This window comes from Corvus moneduloides, chromosome 6 (assembly GCF_009650955.1).
Source record: "Corvus moneduloides isolate bCorMon1 chromosome 6, bCorMon1.pri, whole genome shotgun sequence".
Lineage (NCBI taxonomy): Eukaryota > Metazoa > Chordata > Aves > Passeriformes > Corvidae > Corvus > Corvus moneduloides.
In genome coordinates, this window is record NC_045481.1 from 33699039 (window position 1) to 33727035 (window position 27997).

The 27997-nt window shown below is 41.6% G+C and overlaps 2 protein-coding genes across 5 annotated transcripts in view; one reads left to right on the plus strand and one right to left on the minus strand.

The window, feature by feature from the left end:
- The first annotated feature begins 201 nt into the window (after positions 1–201).
- On the plus strand, positions 202–6408 carry PIGH (phosphatidylinositol glycan anchor biosynthesis class H). Its single transcript, XM_032112121.1, has 4 exons — positions 202–396; positions 2280–2489; positions 3121–3204; positions 5333–6408. The coding sequence occupies exons 1-4, from the start codon at positions 217–219 to the stop codon at positions 5417–5419; spliced, it is 561 nt and encodes a 186-aa protein (XP_031968012.1). The 5' UTR covers positions 202–216; the 3' UTR covers positions 5420–6408.
- Positions 6409–7142: 734 nt separating this feature from the next.
- PLEKHH1 (pleckstrin homology, MyTH4 and FERM domain containing H1) overlaps positions 7143–27997 on the minus strand; it is a 50662-nt gene continuing 29807 nt past the window's right edge. For 3 of the 4 annotated variants that reach the window (XM_032112119.1, XM_032112120.1, XM_032112118.1), the window contains 16 exons: positions 27831–27992; positions 26801–26881; positions 25708–25887; positions 25467–25575; positions 24458–24570; positions 23621–23797; positions 22716–22813; positions 20026–20203; positions 19462–19617; positions 16793–16893; positions 14892–15033; positions 13896–14038; positions 12848–12977; positions 10731–10817; positions 10069–10215; positions 7143–9773 (listed from right to left, as the gene is read on the minus strand). In XM_032112119.1, the coding sequence (XP_031968010.1) occupies positions 9597–9773; positions 10069–10215; positions 10731–10817; positions 12848–12977; positions 13896–14038; positions 14892–15033; positions 16793–16893; positions 19462–19617; positions 20026–20203; positions 22716–22813; positions 23621–23797; positions 24458–24570; positions 25467–25575; positions 25708–25887; positions 26801–26881; positions 27831–27992 (2181 nt within the window). In that variant the 3' untranslated portion in view covers positions 7143–9596. Of the gene's footprint in view, positions 9774–10068; positions 10216–10730; positions 10818–12847; positions 12978–13895; positions 14039–14891; positions 15034–16792; positions 16894–19461; positions 19618–20025; positions 20204–22715; positions 22814–23620; positions 23798–24457; positions 24571–25466; positions 25576–25707; positions 25888–26800; positions 26882–27830; positions 27993–27997 lie in introns of those variants that run through there. The other variant, XR_004240800.1, reaches the window with a different exon arrangement.

Consider the following 27997-nt stretch of genomic DNA (forward strand, 5'->3'; position numbering starts at 1 on the left):
TGTCATCGGGATTAAGGAAAGACGCCTGGCGAGGTACAACCAAGCGAGACAACCGAGCAGCAGCAGCGCCCTGGGGACAGAGCGGGCGCCGGCATGGCCCAGCAGGCGGCCAGGAGGGAGCGGGCAGTGCCTGCGGAGCCTCCCCGCGGCTCAGGCTCCTCCCGCCGGGGGCCGGGAGGGAGGGGCGCCCGGCGGGACGGGCCCCGCCTGCCCGGCATGGCGGAGGAGCGCGGGTTCCGCTCGGCCTCGGGGGCGCTGATCGCGCTGCGGCGCCGCCAGCACAGCGCGTCCTGCCGGGAGCTGGCGGTGCGCGGCCCCCGCCTGCAGCTGCGCTCGCTCAGCGCCGCCACCTCCGCCGTCTGGCTGGCGGCCTACGGGCTCTTCGCGCTCAGCGAGGTACCGGCCCCGCCGCCGCCTTCGGGCCCTCCGCCGCTCGGGCCCGGCGCCGGCTGCGCCCCTCAGCCCTCGTCCCGCTGTCGCGCCGGGGCGCTCAGGGGAGTCCCGCGGGCTGGGTGGCCGCGCGTGTCCCCGGAGCAGCCTTGGCTAGCGGCGAGCGGGGCATGGAGGGCGGCCGGAGCCCGTGGGAAGGCGCTCAGCGCCACTCCGGAGCATCCCCCGCGCCCCGGGAACGCCGAGCTCATGGGTGTGTGGTGGCAAAGGGAGAGCTGTGCCAGCCTGAGGGCCGCGGGCTGCCACCTGCTTGCCCCTGGTGGCTTCTCGGGTGCCTCTGTTGGTTTGTAGCCTCTTGACAGATACGGTAGATGTATGTCTGGGTGCTGAGTGATGTCTGGCACATGCTTGTGAGTCCAAATAACACGTGCTCACTTGAAGAGATGGGTTGTGAGAATCTGGAATAAAGGAGGAATTGAAGAAGGTAAATGATTGTTAATCCCCAAAAGGAATTTTTCTGAGTGACTCAAGAGAGCACTGCACCATGAATGTCATCACAGTTCATAGCTGAGGCAGAAAGATGTTTGTTTGCAGTACTGATTTCAAAAGCTGCTGATATCAAAACTAATGCTTTTGGATTTATCAAAAACTGGACCCAGACCAGTTATGTCCAGACTGAAGTCAGTAGCTTGACCAAAGAAGCTGGTCACTGTGACTCATGCTTTGACTGTTGCGCATCAATGTTTTTCAGTAATCTTTCCTGAGAAATGAAGATAGAGGTTGCAGCATGAGTCAGTTCTCAGGAGTCAGATAGGAAAAGATGGTCATGTTTGAGTTTCATTTTTTATGAAAGCATACACCTTAGCCAGTGGTTACCACCCACTGCCCTCCTGCTTGCCTTTACACATGCTCTTGCAGCCTACATGGAAGTGACTGCAGTTCTTTTTTTTGCCAGGAAATCAGGTTTGAAAGTGACTCTCTCTTTCTGTGGATTTCAGTGTCTGTGCTTCATGACTGTTTTTTTTTTGTTTTTTCTTGATAAGAAACTTTTGGAGAAGTCCTGTATACTTTCTGAAGCCATGGCTTCTTCAGCTCACATGGTGGTACGGGGCCCAGCTTGAGTGGTAGGGCTGTGTAGTTCTGGCTCTCTAGGAGGTGTCAGTTATAACTTTGATTCATGGGTATGTGGCCTGGAGTTCTCTAAAACATGTCCCAGAAATAGGTTGTAGGTTGTGGACCTTTAGAATTTATTTTATTACCAGGTCTTCAGATGACTTACTGGTGACTATAGTTTCATCAGTTATATATTAAAATGTAACAGCAACCCCAGGATTGCAGCATGCAAAATACATTGGTCCTTAAGCAAAGTACAGGAGAAAGCAAATTTTCTTTGGATTGGTATTTAAGGCAAGAAGACGGTGAGGTCTGAACAAGTTTAGACTGGCAGTTTGTAATAGGAAAACCACCAGGCCAGTGTTTATCCTGAGGGAGGGTTCTTCCGCTCTGAGAATCCATGCTTGGTTCTAGTAAACATTTCACAACGCTTCTTTGTCAGTGACATCATCTTTATAGAAGCTGGTATAGTACACTGTCATTGATATAACTGGCTTGTTTGGGTTGAGATTTCTGCACTGAACTTGGAAGGGAATAGAATTTTCTTGCAGTTTTCAGTTTTGGTTCCCAATTCTTTTAGTCCATACTGCAAAGACGGATTTAAATCTCACTACATATGTATCAGCCAGCCAGGTGAATAAAAGGACTCTACCTAAGTAAAAATGCTTTGCAAGTGTAGCTTTAATATACAATTTGCTGTGCAATTTTACTTTCTCTAAAGCCGTGTTAAAGTAATGGTAAGACCAGAGCTCTGCCTTTGCTTGGTTGCATTACAGAACAGCATGGTGCTTTCTGCTGCCATCTTCATCACACTGATTGGCCTCATCATATACCTGCACTTCGTGAAGATTGACCAGGAATCCCTGTTGGTCATCGGCTCCCTCGGCATTCAGGTGACTTCGTCCTATGCCTCAGGGAAAGAGAGCACAACCTTCATTGAGATGGGTCAAGTGAAGGATGTGGTTATCAATGAAGCCATCCATATGGTAATCATACACAGTCTGTATTCCTGTGTCTGTGGGCACACTCACATCCAGTGTATTTTCATGAGCATGATTTACCAGAGCAATTAAACACAGCCCCATCCGTAGCTTTACTGACATCAGGAGCTTTATTTCAGATTTTTCTCCTGAGTCTCTCACCTCTCTCCTTTAAAGGAGAACTCAAATGGAACAAATAACCTGAAAAGGCCAAATCCATTCCTTAGGTAATGCCCCTGACTTTGAGCTAGTGGGTTTAGTTCTTTGTGTTATGCTGTTCTTACAAATCCTGATGCCCAGCTCCATATGTAGTCAAGGTGGAGATGAGAAGCTAAGACAACACAAATGGTGATTTCTCCTATTGCCAGGGTTTTTTGCAAAGCTCCTGTAGAAAAGCAGACCTTACCCTTTCAGCATGTATGTGTTCTTTTCAGGTTAAAAACTTAATAGAAAAAAAACAGGTAAAATTATTTCCTTATTGAGTGAAAGCTATCAATACAAATTTGTGGACTTGACTGTGACCTGGCAGGATTTGCCTTCAGCCCAGTGAGTTCAAACAGATCCTGTTCCTGTGCTAACTCCAGGCAGTTTGGTAGCATTTTTATACTCCAGTGATGTTTGTCTGTTTGTCTTGTAGCAAAAAGTTATCTACTACCTGTGTATCCTCCTCCAGGACCCTGATGATCCTCAGGGAGTATCTGAGGTTGTGCCACTCTTTCAGGTGAGTTTGACTGAGTGGTGGAGAAATCGAGATTGTGGTCTCTGTGTGTGCACCAGTTGTGTAAGCATATCTTTATTCCACTACAGGTAGATGATGACAGTTGCCTTTCCCTGGCTAGGCTGTCAGGGTGGGTGGTATTTGAAGTCTCACAGAACTACATACTAGAGATGGGTTTTTCATTTGCTCTCCATTCAAAGAACATGGAGTTGTGTCAATCTGAACCCTGCCAGGAGTTAGCATGAACTAAAAGTCTTAGGCTCCCAGAGGGTACTGAGGACTTGTGAGCTTTCTGTGCAGTCCTGTGCTCAGGGTTACCACCATAACTCTGGCATGGTGCTGCAGTTGATTTTTCTCTCAACTCTGTGTGCCAAAAGTTCTCATAAAACCTCCTTGGCATTGGAATGACTTCCCCTGCCTGACCTGCTGACAAAGATCACAGTACAAGCCACGACCAATTTGCTTAATGTATAATAACTTGTTTGTGTTGCTGTTACCTTGTCTCCCCTCTCTCTTCTCTTGCTAACGTGTTCTGACTGTTCATAATCCCATTTTCGGAATGGATTTGCTTTGTGTGTGTTCGTGCCTAACACAACAATGCCCTGATCCTTGAGGGGTGGTAAGCAGTACAGAGTTAACCTCAATTCTTAGACTTCTGAGCTGTATAGCCCTCTCTGTCCTTAATTCACCTGCTGCTGGTGACTGTTTTGTAATCTGCATACAGTTTGTGACTGGATACAGTCAGTCTTCAGCTAAATACTTAGGAGTATAAATAGGCTATTCCATTGATACTTGCTGCTAACTCAGTCCCACAATTGTAAAGATGTTTAGTAACAGTAATATAAATTAGCTATTTCTCATATAGACAATGGGAAAAGTAGATTTGTTGGAAAACAACAACTAATAAATTCCAGATAGCTGCATTCAAGTACCTGGTATTAGTTAGATACGTTCCTTTCCAGCTTCAGGGGGTCTGCCTGGCATCTGTATTGCTTCTCTCTTTTTTTTTTTTTTTTTTCCTTCTCTATCAACTCTGAACAGTTTTATTTTCATGAAAATACCTTAGTACTGGTAGAGTTGACTCCACCAGCAAAGGCGGTATGGAACTGTTCTGTTTTGAAATTCAGTACCTATCTGTAATTCTTATTTTAACATGCAAGTTAGTATGTTCCTTAGTTTTGAAGGAGCAATGATTAATAACTTTATTGTGTCTCCTTCACTGGGTTCCTCTGTTATGTCAACCTTCAAAAATACAATTTCCCATATCACTGAGCCCAGGAGCCCTTTTGCACTGAAATTGACCTTTTGTTCTCTTAAGCAACTCTTGCAAGGAGGCATTTGATGGACTTTACACAGTAATGCTGTTTTGGGAGCTCAAAAGTTATAGGATCATAGGGACTGTGGGACTGAGAAACTTTCACCTCCTTGCTGGTTTTAATCTGCTCCCAGGTTAGAATTGATGAAAGATCATTGACCACTATTTGCTGTTTGGGTAAAATTAATTGATGCTTTCAGTTAACCTTCTGTTGTCCTTATGTTGGCAGTAGAGTCAGGTGTCTAAATTCCATGTCCTGAAGGTAGATTTTTCAGAGTGGAGATCTTCTAGGATGGCAGATCAGTGTATGGAAATTTGCTGTTCCTTAGAGGGAGCATGGCCTAATAGACAAGGTGATAGGTGGGGAGGGGTGGATGTTCTTCCAGGCTGTCACTGTGAACTGTGAGCTGAGAAAGGGGAGTATTTCTGCGTTGGTGATTCAGGCTAGCTGCAGAATGGTGCTGCATGTCCTGACCTGACAGCTTTAGGGACTGGCATTTTTTCATCACAGGGCAGGTATGGCTTATGGAATGGCTTTGCATTCCTCTGTCCCCAGCTCACATCAGACACCTGGAGTTTGATGGATTACTTCTAAATGAACACACACAAGGGGAATCTATTCACCACAGACTATGTGAGGAAGCTGATCAGTTACAGGTATCTGGCTGTTGCATTCCTGACAGATACACCCTCCTGATAGCTTGGTGTCAACTCTCCCCAGTCCTATCTCTGCCTGTATCACTAGTGGGAAATTACAAGCTTTCCACCTGTTTCACGGCCAGTGCAGAGCCTGATTCTCTGTTGTTTGCGTTCTAGAGCTCCAAGCCACGTCTGGACTGCTTGATAGAAGTGTACAGAAGTTGTCAAGAGATCCTGGAGCAGAGGAAGACAGCTCCACAATGAAGTGGAATAAAACAGCTGAAAAAAAGGCAGCAAACTTTCAGCAGGACTCAGAGGGACACATGGAAAAGCAAGCAAAACTGCCCCATGAGCAGAACTTTTTAGGCTCAGACAGAAAAGGTTTTTTCTTGCCTGTCCAGAAAATAATTATGGGGAAATAGGGCAAAGGGAGACATGAAAATGCATCAATTTTTTACTCTTTCATGCATCTGAAAATTATGCTAAAATTATAAAATAACCTTGGCTGGACTGCCATAAGTATGCATTCTTTGGGTTTTATTTAACCCTTTGTTTGAAAATTACACTCTAAATACCAAAGCAGATGTGCAGGCTCAGGTGGTAACTTCCTGATCCCAGGAAAATTTCAGAAAGACAAAACCAGAAAATTAAACTGTTGCATTCAGTTATGTTTAATGAAATAAACATAAGAGATCTAAAGACTGACCTCTTCAGGGATCTGCTTTGAAAGAATCCCATGGGATGGGGCCCTAGAGGGAAGAGGGGTCCAAGAAAGCTGATTGATAGTCAAGGATCATTTATTCTAAGCTCAAGAACGATCCATCCCAATGAGCAGGAAGTGAAGTAGAAATGCCAGGAAGCCTGCATGGATGAGCAAGCTGCTCCTGGCAAAACTCGAACACAAAAAGGAAGTAGATAGAAGGTGGAATTAGAGACAGGTAACTTGGGAGGAATACAGCTACACCGTTGGAGATGTAGGTAGAAAAGCTAAAGCCCAGCTGGAGATAAATCAGTTGAGGGATGTCAAAGGCAACAAGAATGGTTTCAAGTAAGTACTTAAGTAGCAAAAGGAATATGGGAAAATGTGAACCCATTGCTGAATGGGGCAGGGCCTATTGACACAGGACATGGAAAAGATGTGGCATTTAAAAGGCCGCATCAGTTACTCTGAGAGTATGAGGCATATGTGTTGTTGAAAATGATGGTAATGACAATGTGAATAAAGTTTTATTGATCTCTGCTCTTGGTAGTAACTTAAGGTTGGGAAATTCTTATTTGTTGATAAGCTACAAGTTACTGTAACACCCAGTATTTTTCTCTCTTTATATTCCATGATTCCTTAGTAATATAAATGAGGCGACTGAAGTGTCAAAACAAGAGCAAAACACTCAAGTCAGCAGGAGCCTGGATCCATGCTTATTTTGCATACAGTGCTGTACTGTGATTGTCCACAAAATCTGTAAATGAACACTTGGCACCATACCATCATGCAATAAGGGGATTTGTGGGTTTTTTTCCATGGTGCCACAAAGTTTGAAAGATAGAGGTTAGCTTATGTCACAGGAAGTATTCTCATTGTCCAAGTGAAAGGCAGCAGCTTGGGGATGTGCCACTGCCTTTTGTGTCAGAAAAGAAAAGATGTCTCAGCAGAGTGGACAGAGCTGTGGGGTCAAGAATGCTGGGAATGCTGACTGCTGTAAAAATCCCATTAAGTCGTCAGAATGTGCACTGAAGAAATTACCAAGAAGCTGTCACAGTAAGAAGTGTGAAAGATTGTTTTAGCACTCTTTTGAAGGAGTGTACATCCTGTGCCCATGGTATAGTCATCCACTTAAGCTGAGAGAAGATCAGCAGGAGACACAAGGAATCAGTCTAGGGCAGGTTTGTGCCTGGATACCAAACACAATGTATGTTCATTTTTGTTTACATCAAGAATATTTTGGCTTTTAAAATAGTTTCTTTCATTCTGGTGATAATACACATTTAATTCATGGTTATTAATTCACGAGCTGCATTTTATTAAGAACAAACAGAAATCTCACAGTATCGTCCAGACAGCCTTTTACATACACACATCAGTTAGGAACACAAAGGCTTTTGTCATCTCATTCTATGCTGCATTAACAGTCATTGCCAAAAGCATTGATTAAAATAAACAATTATTTTCTCTATGAAAGAATCATACAAAGTAGGTATCTACACAGGGTGGGGTGTTTGAAGACAGGTAAGCTATAAATAGGAGGGGTATGTGCATCCATCAGAGTGGGGTGGTCCCTGAAACACTCAAGTACTGGTGAATATTTTTAAGAAACAAGGAAGAAAGTTCTGTGTATCATGCTTCTCAATTTAAAGTGCTATTGTGGCAGAAAATAATGAGCTTCAGGAGAGCTCCTGTTTCTTTAACATCTCTGCTTCCTGTTTGCCCTGGTTCAAGTCTCCTCAAGTCTCTGTGGAGATGAGTGTTAGTACTGTAAGGAAGTATACAGCCTGTGAACTGGAGACTTCTATGCTTTGAGCATCCCCAGCACTGGTGATGGCTTCAGCCTATTCTGAAGCAGCTTTGTTACTGGTGGGATACCAGAAGCAAACTGTCAAACAGACCTTCAGATACAGGAGAAATTGTCAGGCACAGGTGATAGAGTGAGGAGGTGTAACACTTTGTGTATTCAAACTGACATAGCTATACTAAGGTAATTGTGTGAGAGAGAGGAAATACAAACTACTATCAGGATATATAGTCACTGGAAAGTACCTAAGGGAAAACAGAAATGACTAAATACCTTCTTAAAGTTATTTTCAGCTCAGAAAGCTTCTACCCTTTTCTGTACCTTCAAGGGATGGTCCTTAAATTCATAGCAAGGGGGTACATTACAGTATGTGCAAATCAGGCCACAGTTCATACAATCTTTTCCTGTCTTAGGTCTGCCATACTGTTTCTTTAACTCACCATGGGGTATTTTGGGGTTGGGTTTGTTTTGTTTGGTTGTTTGGGTTTTCTTGTTTCATATTACAAAGATGCTGATGAGGGATTGCTTAGAACAATTTTTGTCTGTCCCCTGCTCTTCTCTTTTAGTTTGTGGTTTTGCACCCACCATAACCATGAAACTAAAGCTTCTTGATGTATCAGCTCCCCATGTGCATTAGGTTAGTGGCAGGTACTAGGGAGTAAAAACACTGGTATGGTTGGTTTGTTTATTTGCAAATAACTTTGGTTTGCTGTTACTGACTTCGGTCTAGTGGTTGGATCCACACTCTTTTAATGTGGGAAAGTTGCCCATGAATGCGTAATTATTATGAAGTTGGACATGGTACTTTTCAAAGTGCAGTTACTCTTTCTTAGCTTTTTTAGAATGCTTATCAAAATAGCTGAACTTAAACTAAGTAGATTTAGATTTTTTATGAAGAATCACTATTTTTCTTTTATTTGTTTAAAATTCAATAACCTTCTCATAATGAAGTCCCTTTGAAACATATCAAAAAAAATCAAACCTACCAACATTCTTTAGGAAAGTCAGAAGAACATGAGTACACATTTGCTGACTACCTCCTCCTTGCTAATGGTACAGGAAGGAAGCAGGAGTTTGAAAGAGGCAGCTTCTGTCAAGTCAGAATGGCAGAGCTTGTCTGGGAAGATCTGTCCTAGTTGCTGAAAGATAGAAAAAGCACAAAATTTGCTTGCCTTGTCTTCCTTTGTCTGAGATAATGTGCAGTTCCAAACACATCTGCAACAGTGGTTATCAGAAAGTCTTTGAAAGTGCTTGCCTGCCAGCGGAGCATGTGACACACTGAGCCCTGCCCTGCAGCAGCGATCTAATGCTCATCTATTGCATAGAACAGCATCAGTTTCTGAAATGCATTGGTCCTGTAGGAGCCAGGGCATCCTCTGACACTGTTCCAGTCCCAGTTGTTCTGATTATGCAACGTGCAAAGACCCTAGGTTTCCACCTTTATTTAAAGTTGAAAATACTCTTAAGTACCACTGAACTCTAATCCTATACTCACTATTTCAGATCTGAAATCACCCCTGACTTGCATCAGAATTACTCTCGTGAGTTTAATTCCTCTTCCTTCTCAGCAATGTCTTTCTTTCATGTCTGAGCAAGGACATGAAAGTTTCTGTCTTTTGAAAGCTGAAAATGGGAGGGATCGAAGAAAATGTATGTGCTTGTAAAGCAAGGCAGTACAGTAGGAGATGGAAGAATGAGCGCAGATGTAATGACTGGAGCACTGTGCAGGCAAATGACCTGAGGAATGGTATTTTGGATGGAATGTGTCATAGAAAGAAAACTCCTGCACAGTCCCCCAAATCAACTTCTTTGTTAAGAGAAAGTATACTGCCGCTACCTCTAAGGAACTTTGTCTATTATTATGGAAAAAAAATCAGAGCCTGCATTAATATGTGGTATATAACCAACAAAATCAGCTCATTTGGAACAAGCCCTCAGAGCAGGGTGGGCCCCTTAGTGCTTCGGGGCATGGAAGGAAAAAAGCACCGATTTTCAGTCTCCCAGGGCTTCTTAGCAGGTGTTCTGCTTCGTGAGGGCTGTGTGGAAGACAGCAGTGAAGGACTCGAACGATAGTTAATGTAGCTGGCAATCAGAAGTGTTGCTTCAACAATCTGGGGAAAAGAGAAAATTATTAACTGTAGGCCAGTTAGAGGTAAGAATGCCCTTTGATTTTTAGAATCTATTGACTGCATAGCTTTTGGCTTTTTCCCATGAAATTTTAAAACAAAGCTGTCTTTAAGAGTTAGGTAGAGTAAGTCTCTTGTTCAAAGGTTCCAGCTTACCAAGGATTTGTTGAACATATATAGCTAGTGCAGCACCCACAAGTACCAGTCCCCAGGGCTTGTACAAAACACCTAGCCCTGATGCTGCCAGCTGGAAAGAAACTCACTTTTCATTTGTAATTACCTTTGGAATTGCCATTGTGAAGAGGAGTTTTTCAGTGCTATTTTTTCCAGAACTTCTTTCTTTCATTTGACTGACTACAATCATGAAGTCATCTCGACAGCCTCCAAAGGTCAGCACAGAGGAGTATGAGTAAGAGACCTTCAAATGCTGCAGACAGAGAGTTTGAAAAAGTCATAGTTCTGTAAAAAACTCCAAATTTCCACCTTAAACTAATATATTAGTTTATATTGCTACACCCTGCAAGAACACCAGGTGTCCAGCAGTAAAGGGCAGTAGATAGGGTGGCTCTATAGGTAACAGCTGGCAGAGAAAACTCAAGTGAGAATTACATTTCTAGTTTTCTCCTGGTTTGCTCAATGCCTCACTGCTTCATTGTACAGATTTTGTTATAGCCCAGATGGTGTTAGTAAAGCACAGACCACTGAGATTTTGCAAGATGTATGAACATGTTTGCTGCCCTACCTTACACTGCAGCTGTAATTTTTCTTTGTCTATGGAGTGTTCAAACATAACACTGACTTCCCTTATTTCTGACTTTTACAAACTAACTTCTGGATCCATTTGATGTTAAAGACAAACTGTTAGTGACTTTCAGTGGACTCAGGGGAATCTCCTTCTGTGGTAGGTAAGGTATTTATGTTAAACAGTGCTCCTCAACATACCATTGTGTTATAATCCAGTATGCTGATACCATCTTCATTCACAGCTATCCAGACTGGACAGTCTTCCAATGAGGAAGGCAAAATAGGCTAGAGAGAAAGAAAATTATTAATTCAGGTATTTCCTGACCACCATAGAATGATGTTTTTGATAAAAATGTTGAGATTTAAGGATAAAGTGAAGATGAGAAAAAATCCTAAAGGCTTACTGGTGTGACCTGGTGTGATTTTTAAGAGAGTTTTTCCCAAAATTTTGAATAATATTTTCAGATTTACATACACTTTTTGGAGAAGTGGCACAAGAGATACAAAGATAACAAAGGCTTTGAAATTAATTAGATTCCATCAGTGCGGTTAAAACTGAAGGAATGCTAGGACAGAGCAACAACATGGCAGCTCTGCTCAGCACATGTGTTTATACTGCTCCTATCAGTCAGGAAGGCAGTGAAACCTGCTGGTTTCTATACCAGTGCACCCAGTACCATCACATCAATGACATTTTGTTTCTTACAGAATCTTACCACAAATGTGCATCAATTGTCGTTGAAGATGACTTGTTATGGCTAATGACATAAAATCTTCCCTGGGAATCTGCTATTACATGGCTAATGCCACAGGCTTTGCTGTTTAACTGCTGAAAAGTTATAAAATACGTTAATCATCAGAAATACCAACATTATTTCACCTGTGGGTAGACCTATTCTATATTCTGATTCTTCAGCGTCAGTAACTGTAGAGAATTGGCTACATGACCGAGGACACGTAGACCCTTTGCAGCTTACAGAGCATGATTTAGCAGAATATCGCACTCATCTTGTATAATAGCTGAGCTACGTGACAAAGGATGCATAGATCCTCTGCAGCTGATCAAGGCCTTAAGCTGATACAGCGGGGACATGCTGGCCTTGGTGAGCAGTACAGTTAACAATAGACAGCTTGTGGTCGGGGCATGGGAAAAAGAGGAACTTAGGCATGGGAAAGAGGAACTTGCTGACCACAAAGGTAGAACTAGAGGGAGGGGTCGGCGGCAGTGCCGTAAACCACTCAGCTTGCGCCTTTTGGAATATGCATAAGCCTCATTAGTCACACTATATCTGTAATCCACGACTGATCAATAAACGGAAGCTTGCTGATCACTCATATTGAGCGTCCGGGCCTTCCCTCCGTCGCGACAAGTAACCTCTTCGGACAGTAACCTCTTTTAGTCCGGACAGTGGAAATACCTGTCTATTGAAAACTTCTTGTATATTTACTCAAGAGGTTCCTTTCATCATTAGACTTTTTTTCTGTAACCAGAGCAGCTCTGTCTTCAAAGCAAGACATGTAACCATGAAGAAGACCTCCCTCAAGCTTTCAGCAGCAGAAATGTCTGCTGGGATGGGGAAGATGGTTAATGCCAAAACAAGATTTCTCAGACAGCCACTGTGTGCTAAGACATTTGTTCAGGCATGGGCAATAGGTACACAGCTCAAGCCTGGAATGGGGTGAGGGATGGTACAAGCTATTGGGAGAACCACTCCCTCCAGCTGTTCTTTGCTCTCCCACTGATGCCTGTGGGCTGGCAGCTTACCCAGTGTGTACTTTTGGTTTTGTTTCTGCAACAGGACATTAGCAATGCTTGCCTCTCTCATGTGGCAAGGAAATTATCCAGCTCTGTGTCAAGCAGAGAACAGGACTGAAGTACCCATTCTTCTTACAGCTGGCATCAGCTGCCAGGTGTGACTTAGGGGGGCTCTTCCCTTCCTCCCCCACTGCGGTATGTAAATCTTATTTTTTAAACTATCATTACAGCCTTGATGCCCAGGGAAATTCCTGCCTGACAAAGCTTTGGCAAGGCTTGTAAGGACAGGTAGAACTCTGGATGATGATAAATTGACGCAGCCAGGGAACCTTCAGTATTTATTTACTGAACACTAGCAGCCCCTACTGGTAAGAATATACTTGTCTTCCTTCTTCTTCAACCCATATGGTACCAGGGCTGTTTGTCCAGAACAGAGTATTGTTAGCTTTTTTCCCTTTCTGAAGTAGAATCATTTTCAACCTGTGTTACCAGAGACTGTAGGTGTGTCTCTGCTCAGATAATTCACTCTTGGCAACAGAATAAAGTGTGCTCCAGTTACCTTAGCAGCAAATATTTTGGTTCCAAAGAGAGGCCATTTCCGGGCCACCGTCAAATAAATTCGAATGCATTCTGAAGGAGAGCATCCCTGCAGCACCATCCACTTCGTCGCCAGCCTGTCTGTCAGTTGCCTGAGGAATCCAAGACACAAAACAGTATTATTTAGTAATGTCTTCCAAGCAAAGATGTGTAAAATCAGAGCAGTTAATAAATGTACCTCTTTACTCCAAAAGGGCTGTTCTACACAGCACTCACGGACAGGGCTGTTAGCACTATTGGCTGTACAACCTGAGTTTATTTTAGCTTTTCTCTACTTCCACAGACTTTCTCACCTTCCTCATACCTTGCCTGTAGTATGCTCTACATGGAGTGGCAATATATATTAGCTCACTCTTGATTTGGCTCACTAGGGATGGTTTGGCAGCTACCTGGCTACATCCAGATGGAATTTGCTTCCAAAAGGAGGTAACTGTGTTAGTTCCACCACTGCATCCCTAAATAGCTTAGGATCTGTAGGAAGGCCATTCTCTCACTTTAAATCAGATAGATCTGAGATCTGTGGCAACATGTGAATTTTGTACTTGAGCTCTCTGCATTGTGTGTGAGAATTTCCAAGTCAGAACATCAAAAAACCCTGCCAAAATATGTCCTACCAGAATCCCTGCATGGCCTGAAGCAACCCATACGAGCTGGCTTTATGACTCATTGCAAATGTTAGGCATCTGGATCCAACTGACACTTGGGGGAAGCATAAAACAAAAACTTAGAAAGAGAATTCATCCTAGGCTTGGGTTAAGTTTGTTGAAACTGAGATGCCTAACTTGGAAGTGAAAGGCTTAAACTTCTTGTCTATGGCAAAATTAGTTGGTGATTTGGCTCTTTTTATATTGTTTTTTCTTTTAAGGGAACCTTTTCCTGACACTTTTGTTTTGTTTGAGTTTCTACATCAAATAAGCTTGACAGGACTCCTTGAAACTTCTTAAATGTAAAGACAATTTGGCAAGTAAAAGCTGATTTCAGTGCAAAGTATTCAAGAACCAACAATTTACCTGAGCTGTTCAGGAGTAATATTCTGCTTGTAGTGTTTAGGGTAGAATTTATCTAAAACCTGGTGGAGAAGATGCTGCATTTTCAATTTTGATGTTCCCCCAGGACTTGAAGATCCTGGTCGATCCAAATCCCCATATTCCACCTAAGACAACATTATAGTTTATAGTGCAACAATACTATGGGGTTTTTAATGCAGTAGAACATTCCATGAATTCCCATACTGATAACTAGTGTGTTTATGAGTCATGCAAAAAGACACAGGCTGGGGAATGCTGTCTACAGCATTTACCATAGTAAATATAACAAAAGAGCAACCACTGAGGATACAACTGCCAAAGGAATTATGGTACTGGTCTAAGAGTGGAACATGATTTCAGCCAGATATTTGTTGTAAGGAGACACATCTGTATAAACTGCCAGGCTTTGGGGATTTATTTTCAATTGGCCAATTAAAACAACAGCATATTTGTAAATAGTTTGGGCCATGTCCCCAGATTCTTCATCTCAGTTTATGCTGCTTTAACAAATACAACACTCAGTTTCAGGTCAATAAAAAATTATTACACTGCTTATCATGCCCACAACCCACAATGTGTGTTTTATGTGGTAAAATACTAAATGCAAGCCTGGAGACCTAACAGAGGATCCTAGAAGATGATCTTCCTGAGTAACAGGGTATTAGCAGTGCAACAGTGTAAGTTTTTACTATTAATGGTATTCCAGTGGTGGTCCTATTTCCATATCTCTACTAAGGTACTAAGCTACTAAGGGCAGGTCTGGTGATAGTCCAGCCTCACTCTGTTTTTTCCAGTGTTTTTCTTGAGAAGGAAAGGAGAGGCACAGCTAGAGCAAATTTCCCTACAGCAAAAGGTGTTCTAACATATGTATGCTAGTATCACGTATTTGTTTTTTTACATCAAAAGGGAGCTGCTTAGTCAAACATAGTCAGTGTGCAGCTGAAGGAGGACAAAAGAGAGGATTTCTGCCTTACTCACCTGAGCCATTAGAGCCACCATTTCCAGAGCTAATTCCTTATTAACAGGAAACCTTCCATTGGCTATTTCATTGCTCACTTGGAAGGCCAGTAGCAACCGCTCACGGTCTGTCTCACCTTTGGCCTGGCTCCGAAAATATAGTCTGAAAAGTAGACAGGATTGTGAAGGTAAAAAGATACTGTGAACTGAATGGACAGCTGGGAACCTGAATGAAGGTGAGGCAAAATAAAAGTGTGTTTTGTGTTTTGTTTCGTTTTGTTTTTCATTGAGGGGGTACTGGACAGAGGTTTGGAAGCTGAGGTGCTTCCCTTATGAACAAGACTTGAGCAAGGAGGCTCAAAACATGCTTTCTAGCTTCAGAAGCTATTTGAATTCTGTAAGCCAACCACTTCTAGACAGTGAACCTTTATTAAACACAGCTAAATCAGTGTCCATTCATCCCCATCAAGCACAGGCAGTCAATATTTAAGTTATGGCCTTCTCTGCTTATCACAGGAAAGAGAACTACCTCTGCTCTACATATATAAGCTTCTACAAGGCAGCCTTGTAGACTTGCCAGCTTGGATTTGACCACTTACACTGAAGACTTATTAAAAAATTCTTCAGTTTGCTTCAGCAGGAAATAAGAGACCCAATTAGCAGACTTTGTTTAAGGAAACATGCTTGTAAATCAAAGCATCCTACTGATTTTTATTCCATTCACACTTGGAATTTTTTTACACGGCATAGCAAGATTATTAGTTGGGGTTGAAGACACCAGCTTGGGGAATGCTTCCCAGAACCATTCCTCATACACAGTCCACAGCAACTAATTGACATATTAATTTCAAGCTGCATCTATGGCTACATATTCCACAATTCCACTACATGAGATATTCATTCCAGTGGATCAGTTTGTTTGTTTTTATGTCACTTTGAGATTAACAACACTATTAGGATCATATTGACCTTACAAATGTATTATCAGAGTCCTTAGTGTTAGAACAGTCCAGCCTTGGAGAGACCTTATCAAAACATCCTTGTTGTCTAGCCTATGCACATTCCAGCCCAACAAAACAATACTGCAAAGTTTCACTCCTGAAACAAATACTGCCTTCTGGGTCAAAAGCAGTAACTTCTGCTTTCACCTCTATTACACCAACTAAAAAAGTTGACAGAAATTTATTTCTATACCATTACAGTCAGCAAAATCTTCATATATTCCATATTGAACTCTCTGTTCAGTTTTGGGGTGGCCTTTGTTTTGCCTGCAAGGAGAATTCACTCCTTGTTCTCATACAGCTCTTGATTTACTGTAATTCAGAATTCCTATCTGTATTATAAGTGATGAACTTGTTCCAGTTTTTGATTTAGATCTTTTATCTTGAACTTCCCTTCTCTACTATCTTTCATCATCTAACTTTTAACATTTCTTTCTTTATAAAGTTTGGGCACTGCTACTACATGTCTTCTACAGCTCATATGATTTAGAACATTGTTATTGTATCTTTTTCATCTTTGTGATTGTTCACTTAATTGCAAGTTTCGGCACACTTGTTTTCACTGGTGATTTTTCCTCTAGGTCTCTCTTCCTCTCACCTAACACACATTCTTCAATTACGTTTTAGGATCTAGGCAAATGAAATTGTGCCAAGTGTACCTTATTGTGCTACAGCTAGTTGTTAACTCATTTTAAGTCTATTCTGCTACTGCAAAGTGGTTTGGGTTTTACCCCTAGGCCATATGCTTTTGTATATGTAACAGACAAAAGCCATCACATCTCCTGTAGGATTTAAATGAATCTTAGCTAAAATAGTTTTGGCAGCAATGATACTATAAATTACTGGTCATCTACAGAGATATATGCAGTCTAGGATGTTTAATTAACAGCAGTAGTGAGGCCACCCAACAAAGGACAGTACCTGTTCTTATAGGTCAACTTTACGATTCTTGTGCCACCGTCATATTTTCCAGGATGCAATTCTTTTAAGGCTTGTTCCCATTTAGAAATGACATCACAGATCTTTAAAAAATAGCAAGGAGAAAGGAGACACAAACTGAGGTGAAATAAATAGCCAAGGCTTGAGGGGAAGGTAAGTGAATAAAATATTGTGAAACACAGAAGATAAAGAAATAGACTGGATCAGCATAAACACAGCTCAAAGTGACGACACACTTCCTTTTTCTATTGCACAGTATGTAAAAATGAAAGCATTCCAACTGAACACTCCAGCTCTAACATGCAGGGGGACACCTGAATTCTGGTCTGGTAGTAATTCTCATGGCTATGTCTATGTCAGCAAGTAGCAAAGCTCAGGAGGAACAGATCTGCACAGAGAAACACCCATTCCTAAGTCTCCACACCCACACTAGTAGTCTGACCAAGTGACCTGAAAGCCCACTACTATGTTGGATGACATCTTCCAGTTCATGTTTCATGTAAAAATAATCAATTTCATGCTCTGAGGTTACTCCTTAATGTGAGTCAAAGCAGGTTAATAGGAATGATTGGTAGGTTTACCTCAAAAGTGCCCTCCTGAGCCAAACTAAAGCACTAACATATCCTCTGAACAGAGCAGAAAATGCATGGCTATACCAAATCCTTGGATGTGAATGTCCAAACTTTGGGAATGTTTGGTCCTAGATTCCAACTTTGTAACTCAGACATGTTTTTCATAATGACATGGTTATTTTTTTTTTGGTTCCATTCAGCTCCTCCTGGTTATTCGAGTCCTTTTACAAGTGGTCTAATGAAGGCCCCTAGTTCTCTTTTGATGGTATCTCAGTGAAAGGAATGTGAACATAAGAAGCCACATGAAATACATAATCAGATCTCTAAAGTTCTTTTAAGCTACTGAGATTTACTGGTTATTATTTACTTGCCAAGACAAAGTGATCCCTTTGATTGTCTCAAGCTCCTTTGTTTACTCTGACACCTCATCTCTCCAGATGGTGGTCCAATTACCAGCAAAGCTCTAGATTACCTGGTCTATATCAGGCCATTAAAACCAACTATATAATTTGGCACTGTCTGTGGTAGTTTCCTTTCAAACCATCTATTTCAAAGTTATTGGTGTCTTCTCCCTCTGTTGCTTAATGTGAAATTTTACACTGTGTAAAATTGATTGTTTTAAGTCCCCTACAGGTATCAGGACCTCTTCAAAGTTGGCAGTAGAACTATTCCTCCATTATTGCTGTATGACAAATTATTCTCACAGATTTGTACCAAACTGATGTGTCTCATTCATGGCAGCCAGCCTGCTCAATTAAGGCCATCATTCAGCTGCAGCATGGCTAAAAATCTCCATATGAAAGACACATGCTAATACTTTATCTTCTTTCTTTTTCCCTTCATCTGAGGCACTGCACTCTTCCTTAAAGTGAAGCCATACTCAGTAGAGCTTTCTCCCCTAAGAAAGCTTATGAACAATGAAAGCCTGAGTTATCTGGAGACAGCAAGGAGATACTTCATAATCAAATAAATGGAATTTATACAGACATGCCAGAAGACTCACAGCCTAACATAAATTTGTCTCAATTAGGAGTGTCATATTTGATGACAGTTGTAATATCTGATCATCCTGGCTAGCTCGGTCATGTTTCAAATCTGTAGTCAAGACAAATTAAACTTTAATATGTGCTAAAATCTGAGTTAGACTTTTTAAAAATTGACCGATTTACCACCTAATAAAATAAATCTTTCTATTAAGAACTATATCAGATTAGGCTAGCTAATTATAGAATCATAGAATCATTTAGGTTGAAAAAGACCTTTAAGATCAGCAAGCCTAACCATTAACCCAGCACTGCCAAATCTACCACTAAACTATGTCCCCAAATGACACATCTATAGCCCTTTTAAATACCTCCAGGGGTGTTTTCTCCACCACTTCCCTGGCAGCCTGTTCCAATGCTTGAGAAACTCTTTCAGTGAAGAAATTTTGCTTAATAGGCAACCTGAACCTCCCCTGGAGCAACTCTGGGCTGCTTCCTCTTGTCGTGTCATTTGTTACTTGGGAGAAGAAACCGACCCCCACCTGGCTACAGCCTCCTTTCAGGCAGTAGTAGAGAGCAGTAAAGTCCTCCTGAGCCTCCTTTTCTCCAGGCTAAAGAACCTCAGCTCCTTCAGCTGCTCCTCATCAGACTTGTGCTCTAGACCCTTCACCAGCTTCATTGTCCTTCTCTGGACCCACTCCAGCACCTTGATGCCTTCCTTGTAGTGAGGGGCCCAAAACCAGTGCTGAGTACAGGGGGACAGTCACTTTCTTGGTCCTGCTGGCTACAGTATTGCTGATACAGACCAGGATGTCATTGCCCTTTTTGGCCACCTGGGCACACTACTGGATCACGTTCAGGCAGCTGTCGACCAAGACCCTCAGATCCTTTTCCTCTGAGCAGCTTTCCAGCCTGTAGGGTTGCATGGGGTTGTTGTGACCCAAGTGCAGGAATTAATATCTCATCTGTGAATATTAATCTAGATAGACAATATCCAAGTTTATTTGATCTTAATTCATTAAGATAAAGATTTATTAACCATTTGGCAGTTCTTCAAAGATGTGTACTAAAGGTAGCAGAGAGGAAAAATAAATACCTTCATGTTGCCTGGTAAACAATGTTCCAAATTCCTGCCAGAAGGATCATCTATGAACAGAGAAAATCCCATATGGGATGGCTTCCTCATTCCTGTTTCCTGGTTCAGTCTCTGGATGAATTCATCAACTGTTGAGGAACCATCAAAACCTACAACCTGCAATGAAAGGGGACTTAACTGAGGATACAAGAACTGTGACCATTGATGGGTATCCCAGCTAATGAAGGTGGTTTCCTACAGATCAATCTCTCAGGATTAACTTCCAGCTCCAGTGACAACACCTGTGTATTGTCTCCCTCCATATTACACATTCTTTCCCATACTGAGACACTCCCAGCATCTCTCCCTTTTTCTCAGCTACCTTTTCTTCCTAAGATCTGTAGAGCTAGGGATTAATTCCTTTCACCTTCTTGGAAAATCAGCTAAAACAGCAAGGAGAAGAAACAGTGTTTATCTCCCAACCCCCGATATGTATAAATGCCATGGTGCCACCCACCCACACGAAGAGGCAGGTTATGGTGCAGTCCTCTAGTGCCCAGAAGAAAGGCAGCTGTGGTGGCTCACCTGGTACGTTCCGTTCATGAAGTGCACTGGGATGCTGAAGGGGAGTGAGTGGTGGTAGGGATTTCTCAGCAGGATGGACACGATCTCCATCCGGGAGGGCTTGGCTTCCCGCTCTCCAGCCTGCACAGTGCGGTCCACTGATCTCTGGCAGTAGATGGCATACTTGCCTATCTCACTCCTAGGCAAAGGGGGAGAGAACCACAAACATGCTCCAAGTGCCACGTCCTCTTCAATTTCCCACGCCATGACAACGCATTCCTCCCTCAGGCTTTTGCTCAAGCAAAGATGTATCTCTGTGCAGATACACGGTTCATCTCGACAGACTAACAGCTCAAGTGCAAAGCTACAACACAAACCTGAGCTCCAAGGACCTGCAAAACTAAGGCAGACAATGGACTCTCTAGGAAACACAAGAGTATTCCCTGCTTCTAGGTGGACTGGACACATATTCTCTTCTGGGCCCTGTTGCCATCATAGTATCTGTCAAGTCAAGATCAATTCACCCTCAAACTCGCTGTCATGCCAGTGGAATTTAGTTACTATCATGTCAAGTCCTGGTAAATATTGAGTTGTATAATCCTATGAGACTAATGCATTACAAGCTGTGTTTATCAATTTACACGGCTGTACAAGCTGTAAGTTTCCATTAACCCTATCTGCCAAACAAGAGACTCAACAGAGATTCCAGGCAAGCTTAGATTTGTTGACAGTTCAATATAGGATAGGGATAGTTACCAAGATGATCAGTTTACTGTCTACTGAAGAGAGTGCTCCATTGAACAACACCAAAAAGATGCAAGTGTCTCTAAAGCCAAGCAGGAACAGTCAACTGCACCTTGCACAAAAATGTTAAGAATGTATATACTGAATAAGGTCTGAAATGGAAGGATTTTTATGGATTTGTAGCTGTGCTATCACTTTGCAGGGGAAAATAATTCCATTCAAGATGCCTTCAGGAGCTCAGTACATGATTAAAATTCCAGTTAAATCCCTACAAGCAACATGGAAGTCAGGAGTTCTGGCTTTTCACTGTAGCAATATATTGTTCACCTTCCCAGTAATGAGCTTGGACAATAATCAAATAGATAATTTTGCTTCATCAATAAGCTGTTATATTTGGTTTCCAAATGCTCCTAAGCCCCATGACTTCTCACTTTTATTCCCCTTTTAGAGACTTGATATGTACGCTAAGATCCCCTTTCACGAAAAACAATACCTAGAATTAAGATCTATAATTCTTCTAATTAAGATCTTCTAATACCTAGAATAGATCTAGACATTCTAGTGTCTTGCTTGCTGTGTGGAACAAGGAAAGTAGATCTTCTGAACTGGTCAAGAAACAGCTCTATCTGCTCCATCCAAAGAGAGGTAAGTATTCCTAGAGCTAGGGAGAAGGAACCAAACTAAATCCCATTTAGGAACTGCTCCGAATCTAATATAAACTACAGGTGAGCATAGGCACATTTTCATGTAATTTCTGGGGTTTTTTTTCTAGCCCTAATAATTGTTTCATAGCAGGATCGTATAAATAAACTTCCTTTCTGTTTCTGCTTGGAGTGCATTTGTTCATAAAGATACTTTTGGGCTAAGAACTTTTTATTTGTTCACAAAGGTACTTTTGGGCCAACCATCAGCACAGCAGAGCTTGAAGCTGATGTAATCAATCAGTTTCACAGGGCCCAGCAAATCCTTATGAAATTCAACAGCCTCCAACAGTTGAGCAGCTCCACTACTGAGTTGAACGGGCCAGTCTGGGAGCTGGTAACACACAAGTTTGAAGAGATGGCTCCTAGTACTAGACAAAAGATCCCTAACATGTTGTCTTAGCAAACAGAGAGACAACCTGAACATTGAGGAGTGCCCAATATCAGTATTTTTGCTTTTGAGAAGAAATAGCAAATGTGAGGCAGCATTTAAACATTTAAAATACTTGATAGCAGTACACGTTTCCTTTGCAGTGCCAGAGACTTTTAGCTTGAGTTCCATGGCAGATTTAGGCTTATTAACTGAAAATGAATATTTATTTGAAAGGAAACTACTCTTTCGTCTTAACAACAGTATATTTTTGCAACAGACAACTAGACATCTCTAGCTGTGACCTCCCTGCTAAGGACACAGTGAGATACGCTGAAGACCAGATCACCATGGAAACAAAGAGCACAGCATGAGCAAAGGAGAACAACTTCTTGCTATTACCATACTTGCACACCAAAGAGGTAATAGAAAATAATACTATCACATATTTCAGGTTTGTTAGTTTTTCCTAACTTTTTATGGGTCCCTGAGATGTTTTCTGCCTTACTTTTGTTCTGTCACTTTGCTTGGTGACCTGACAGCAGAACGTAATCACCTAAAATTTGAATAATTCATTCCAAGTAATTACTTTGGTCTGTCTGTCAATAAAAGAACACAGCTGCATAAGCAAAAAACTCCCCTATGTAGCTCCAGTTATTTCTACAGAAAGTTCTTTTGCTAGTATAGATTACTCAGTTTTGTGAACTAGCTTCATCTAAGTGACAAATTAATATGAATGGTTGAAGGGGCACAGCTTTATACTGATGGGAACCTTCTGTCCTCCCTCTCAATATATATTTGTAGGTGTGTGTGCTCCAAAATTACTTCCCTCTTTATCTGTAGTGGGTGCAAGAGGCAGTCAGCTGAGCAGAATGAAATGCTGTTGCAGTCCTTACCTGGGATCTGCATGTCGCTGCAAGTGCTGTTTGATGTACCAGAGGAAGTGATGTTGAGGCAGGAATAGAGGAGCACATAAAGCCAGCAGTTGCCAGCACTGTGAACACAAAACTGGACATCATTCTTGTTCTGTACTTCTTACGTGCTGTCTTTCATAGAATACTACAGTCAAAATAATGGATGGTGACTACTGCTTTCTGGAGTGACCCTTTTTAGGTGTGTAGTTCAAGATGTTTCAGAGGGAAGTGATGGTCAGACAGACTGCTCTTCAGTATCTCAGTTTGGACCCTGAGAAGAGTTCTAAATGATTGGCTACTTCTGAAAATTTTGACTATTTTAACCACAACTGAGTCAACAATTAAGACTTAAATTAATACTATGTAACTGAAAATCATAACCAAAAAAGCACAAGGGAATTTTATTTCAAATTAGATCCATTATTATTTAACCTGATTTTAATGTCTCATTTGAGCTGGGAATATTGTAATCACGTGTGTACATTCATGCTGTAACTTATTAATTTTATTTACCCAACAATTACAGTGCAAGATTCAGATTTCATGCTTAATAGTAATATTCATGCCTTGTATGCTGTTGATTATCTAAAATGCAAACCAAAATTAATACCATGTAACAGTTACAGCAAGACAACACACGCTGTGAACTTTGATTCTGAATGAATAGACCATTTGCAACTGGTAAACAGTTACATTTAAACTAAAAATTATTTTTCAAGTAGTTATATTAGTGTTTTTCTTTGCACACCAGTGCTGAGATTCTCTTTACCCAGCACACCTTTAGCATGAGCACTACTTTACGAGAACCAGACTCATAGCTAATTATTAAAAGCATGGGATTAAATGGAAAGTATTTGCAGAGTGGCAGTGAATGAAGAGGAACTGACCTGAACGACTGAGTGGTTCTGGGGTTGTCGGCAGCTGGTCTGCTTAACAAGCTGGCAGTAAATTTCGTTCTGCAGCTCGGTATGTGTCAAGCACACCTGCAGTGCTGTCTGGGCAAGTGACACATGGTAATCAATAGAGGATGCCTCCACGGGAACGTTGATGAACAGCTGACAGGACTGTGAAAGGGTAGAACTTAGTCAATGCCATGAATACAGCAACTCTTGTCTGGTACTTTACAGGCCAGGTTCCCCAGATGTATTTATTAACTTACAGACAGTTACTAAATAACCTTGAGGGGAGGGAGGAGAGTCAACATTTAATTCCTATTCCTCCTTCCTTAGTTATGGCAACTAGAAAATTTACTCAACCTCCCCTGGTCTAAAGAACTTACAAGTCAGCAAGAGAATTGAGGAGAAAATGTGCTTCCTGCCTTTCATGCCTCTGCTTTACCTTGCTCGCACTGTCCAGTCGCACTGCTGATCTTACACTCAGAGAGTGCAAAAATGCAATCTCCAGTGGCTTCACCACTGGCCTTACTGACACAACTGAGTTTACCAGTGAATTGTTTCTGTTTCCTTCAATCCAACTATTGGAGAGGAAAGAGGAAGATAAAGCTCACTTTGAAGCATAAAGTCTGTGGGGGACATTACTCCTAAACCCAGATCCTGCAAAAGAAAAGTTAAACCTCCAAAGAATGAATGACACCTAAATGAACCAGCAGGCCTGTCTAAAGCAACCCATAGTGACAGTAAATGTCGTACAACATGACCAAACAACGTTATTGCCCCAGCAACAGAGCAAAATAACTGAAAACCATGCAATGTCCCTTTAAATACCTTAAAAAGTTTCAGAGCTTCAGTCTGTAGAGCCTCTGATGGCAGAGTAGTGAGGGATGTGTGCAACCCATCTTTACTGTAGCACAACATAGGATGCTTCCACAGAGGAGAATCTGAGGTAGCAGATGGGCAAAAACATGCAGTGTCAGAAACAGAAGAGAGAGAACAGCGTCCATGTTGACAAGGAGCCTTGCTGAGATGGCAAAGCACCCGAGGAAGCAGCGCTGCACTAGGCCACATTATCTTTGGCGATACTTCACTGATTTCAGCAAAGCCCACCATGGATAAGGAGTCACCAGCAGCATTAGTATCAGCAAAATGAAGTATTGGCATCCTCAGTCCTGCTACATCAGAACTTCTCGTCAGCCGGATTCTGGTGAGAAGCTGCTCAGGTGTGTGTTCAAACCAGAGACACAAACCCTTCCAGGGCAGCTGCCTGCAGTGGGGGTCTTTGTTAGTGCAAGTCACTATTCAACAGGAAGCAATGTTCACATATGGGTCCAGAATATGTGAGAATGCAAGAAGAGTTTTAAGTATGACTGCAAATGTTAATACATATTTGAGAACATCGTGTGTAAACACAAATGCATGAGCAGGTATCAAAGATGAGAAGGAACAGACAAGCATGGATGTATGTATAAGGGTTTATACGTGCAGACAGAGAAACAGATGGGAAGGCAAGTATGTTTGAGTGTATTAGGAGAAAAGAGCACATGTTTGCATGGTCAAGATTTCCTGGAAAAGAAAATCAAGACCAACAAAGACAGGAAAAAATTAAAGCACCAGTTCTTTATTTTAATTTGAATTGTTGTTACAGACATTTCAGAGGCTTTGATAAATGATGTGACAATGTGATAGACTTGTCTGAGAACAAGGGGAGAAGGACACTATACCATATGATGTACTACCGAGAATCCTCTTCCCTCACCTTTGACTGGATTAAACTGGGAATTGAAATTATTCTTCCTTATGCCTTGATACCATGGAAGAGCTTGTGGTGCTTACTTACTAGGGTCTCCCTCCGCATCCAATAGTTTTCCAATGAGTTGTTCGTATGATGTGCCCACTGTGGCATTACTGCTACCAGCTGCAACGGTCAGATGGTACAGCCAGGTGTTCTAGGCATAAGGATGACAACAGTATGAGTCAATTCAGGCCTGTTTTCTACAATCAGGTTAAGCCTATATGACCCAATCTGTTCATTGTTACCAAAAGACTCTTGCTCTCCAAAAAAAGACTGCTTTTTATACCTTCTCCTGTTTGGTGCGGATAAGTAAATACGTGGGACTCTGGTCCTGTGGGTGAATCACCAATGTACAGTGGGATGAGAGAAGTCCTCCACCAGTGGTTTCATAATCTTCATCAGAGTCACAGGAACGGTCTACTTCTTCCACCTTGGACTCACGTAGAGGCAGATGCCCTAAAGGACACTATGAGGAGCAGAAGCACATTAGATAAATGTAACTCATCTCCCAGTATGGGCAGGGAACACTGGGAAAGAAAAGCCAAGTAAAAATGTTGACAGTTCTGTAAAATGTAAGGAATAAATAATTCAGTACTTAGCTAATGTAACCTTGCACTTCTAGAGAATCTCTTCTTTCTTAAAGTTCTTACAAAGTGTGTCACTACTTCTATTTTTCTTGGGAGAGCATCTACAGATTAGAATGACAATATGCAAATAAGAAGATATTTTTTCCCATAAGATACTGCTTTCTTCCCATTACACTTGAGGGCCAGTTGCTTAGCGTCTTGAGCCACAGTTTTCTGACCCTGGTCAGACTTTCTGCTTGCTACTGGAAAAGAAATACTTTTAAAATTTCATAAGTAGTTAGATTCAGACAAGAGAGGAGATCTGCTGTGCCAACTCTGGAGGTCAATACCAAATATAAGTCACAGTATTTCTTGATATTCTAAAACTTGGGGTTTGACATCACCAAAACAAAGGAAAGGACTATTGGGCCAAGTGTCCAGAAATGGCAGCGCATTACACTGATTGCCTCCCTCTTCCCAGAATGTGGTTGCTATCTGTTTTCATGACAATATGCGGAATCTATCAGCTGCTGTATGAACGTCTGCTCAGAAGGCTACACAAGACCAAATACAGAAAATGAGGAACAAGGTATAGAGTGATCTGAGAAAGAGCAATCACTTGCCTTTTAAGTCTGCTGTCATTTAAGGTTAAAAAAATAAAATCACAGAAAATATAAAGCTGTGGAACAGGTGCTGTTAGAAGAGAAGTACAACCAATAAAGAGACATGACACACAGAAGCAGTAACAGTAAAGAAAACTTCATAAGAAATGGGAAAGGAGGGTCCAGAAATAAAAGGAGAAAAAGGAATTACCTTATCTTCATGATTTCGATAGTAGTAGAAAGTTTTTCCAATCAGTGCACACCAGACCAGCTTAGAGTGACCATGCTTGACCTGTAAGGAGGACAAACATATCCATATTTTTAATATCAGCAGTATTTTCAGAATGACCTTCTAGGATTTCAATTTCCAATTCAGTTCTCCCTTACAACTTTGCATATATTATTTTATGCTAATATAAGCTCCTCTCAAAACATACAGGGCACCCCTTCGAAAAACAGGCAAGTAGTTCCCATCCAAGTACATGGGTGCTTATGGGAATGGGTCTAAGGTTTTGTGAAGTGTTTTACTCATTCATAGTAACTTATAATTTCTATATACTGAAATATAATATTAACAATAACGTTTTAAAGATTATAACAACAAATCGCTTCTTCTCAGCAAGAAAAGAACAGTCAGCCTATAGTCTAGATAGCTGTTTCCTATTGAAGATGAATAACCTTCAGATGAAGGTTGTCTTTAGCCATCTTAGAACCTGACCAGAATTATATTAAAATATTCACAGTAACTTGCAATGTCAAACTAATCTATGGAAATGATACAAAGAATAAGAATTTTCAGCCATTGTACTTTGTACTAATGTACCTGAAGTCTGTTATGACAGAACTAAATGCTAACCTGGAACCATACAAGCCATTTTTTTGAAACTCTCCTATGTCACCAAGTTAAAGATCACTTAAACGTGACATTCAACAGTGTTGATTTTTTTACTATGACAAGCTGTGAACTCTGCTGAAGAAAAGCATACACAAACTAGATATTTGTTATTACCTACTACTTGACAGTCAGTACCTTTCAGTAGCCTTGTTTGTCCCATTCCTTATCATTTATATAAATGCTTCACTCTGAAATACAGAAATCTACAGCCACTTTTCCTTCTTTCCCTACTCTTACAGAGAGTATTAAAATATTAATTTCTTGCTCACATTTACTGTGCAAACCAAGAAGCTGGTACACTGTGAATTCCAAGCTAAACTGAATAAAGTATGAAATATTATTTTACCTTGGTGAGCCAGCCCTTCACAGTAGGTTTAGCATCACTATGAGGAACGCCAACAGGACCGCTCACTTGTACTCTCAGGATACTCTGTAGGACATGAATCCATTCCTCCAGGATGTTGGGAGAGTCTGCTGTCAGGAAGTAGGTTCTCTTTTCTGTCACAAGCTGGA

Bases quoted from the DNA above. Each gene is read 5' to 3' on its own strand.
- PIGH (XM_032112121.1), top strand. From the start codon at position 217: ATGGCGGAGGAGCGCGGGTTCCGCTCGGCCTCGGGGGCGCTGATCGCG. The intron at 2,490-3,120 runs GTAATCATACAC...TTTGTCTTGTAG, and splicing joins TCAATGAAGCCATCCATATG to CAAAAAGTTATCTACTACCT. The intron at 3,205-5,332 runs GTGAGTTTGACT...TTTGCGTTCTAG, and splicing joins AGGTTGTGCCACTCTTTCAG to AGCTCCAAGCCACGTCTGGA.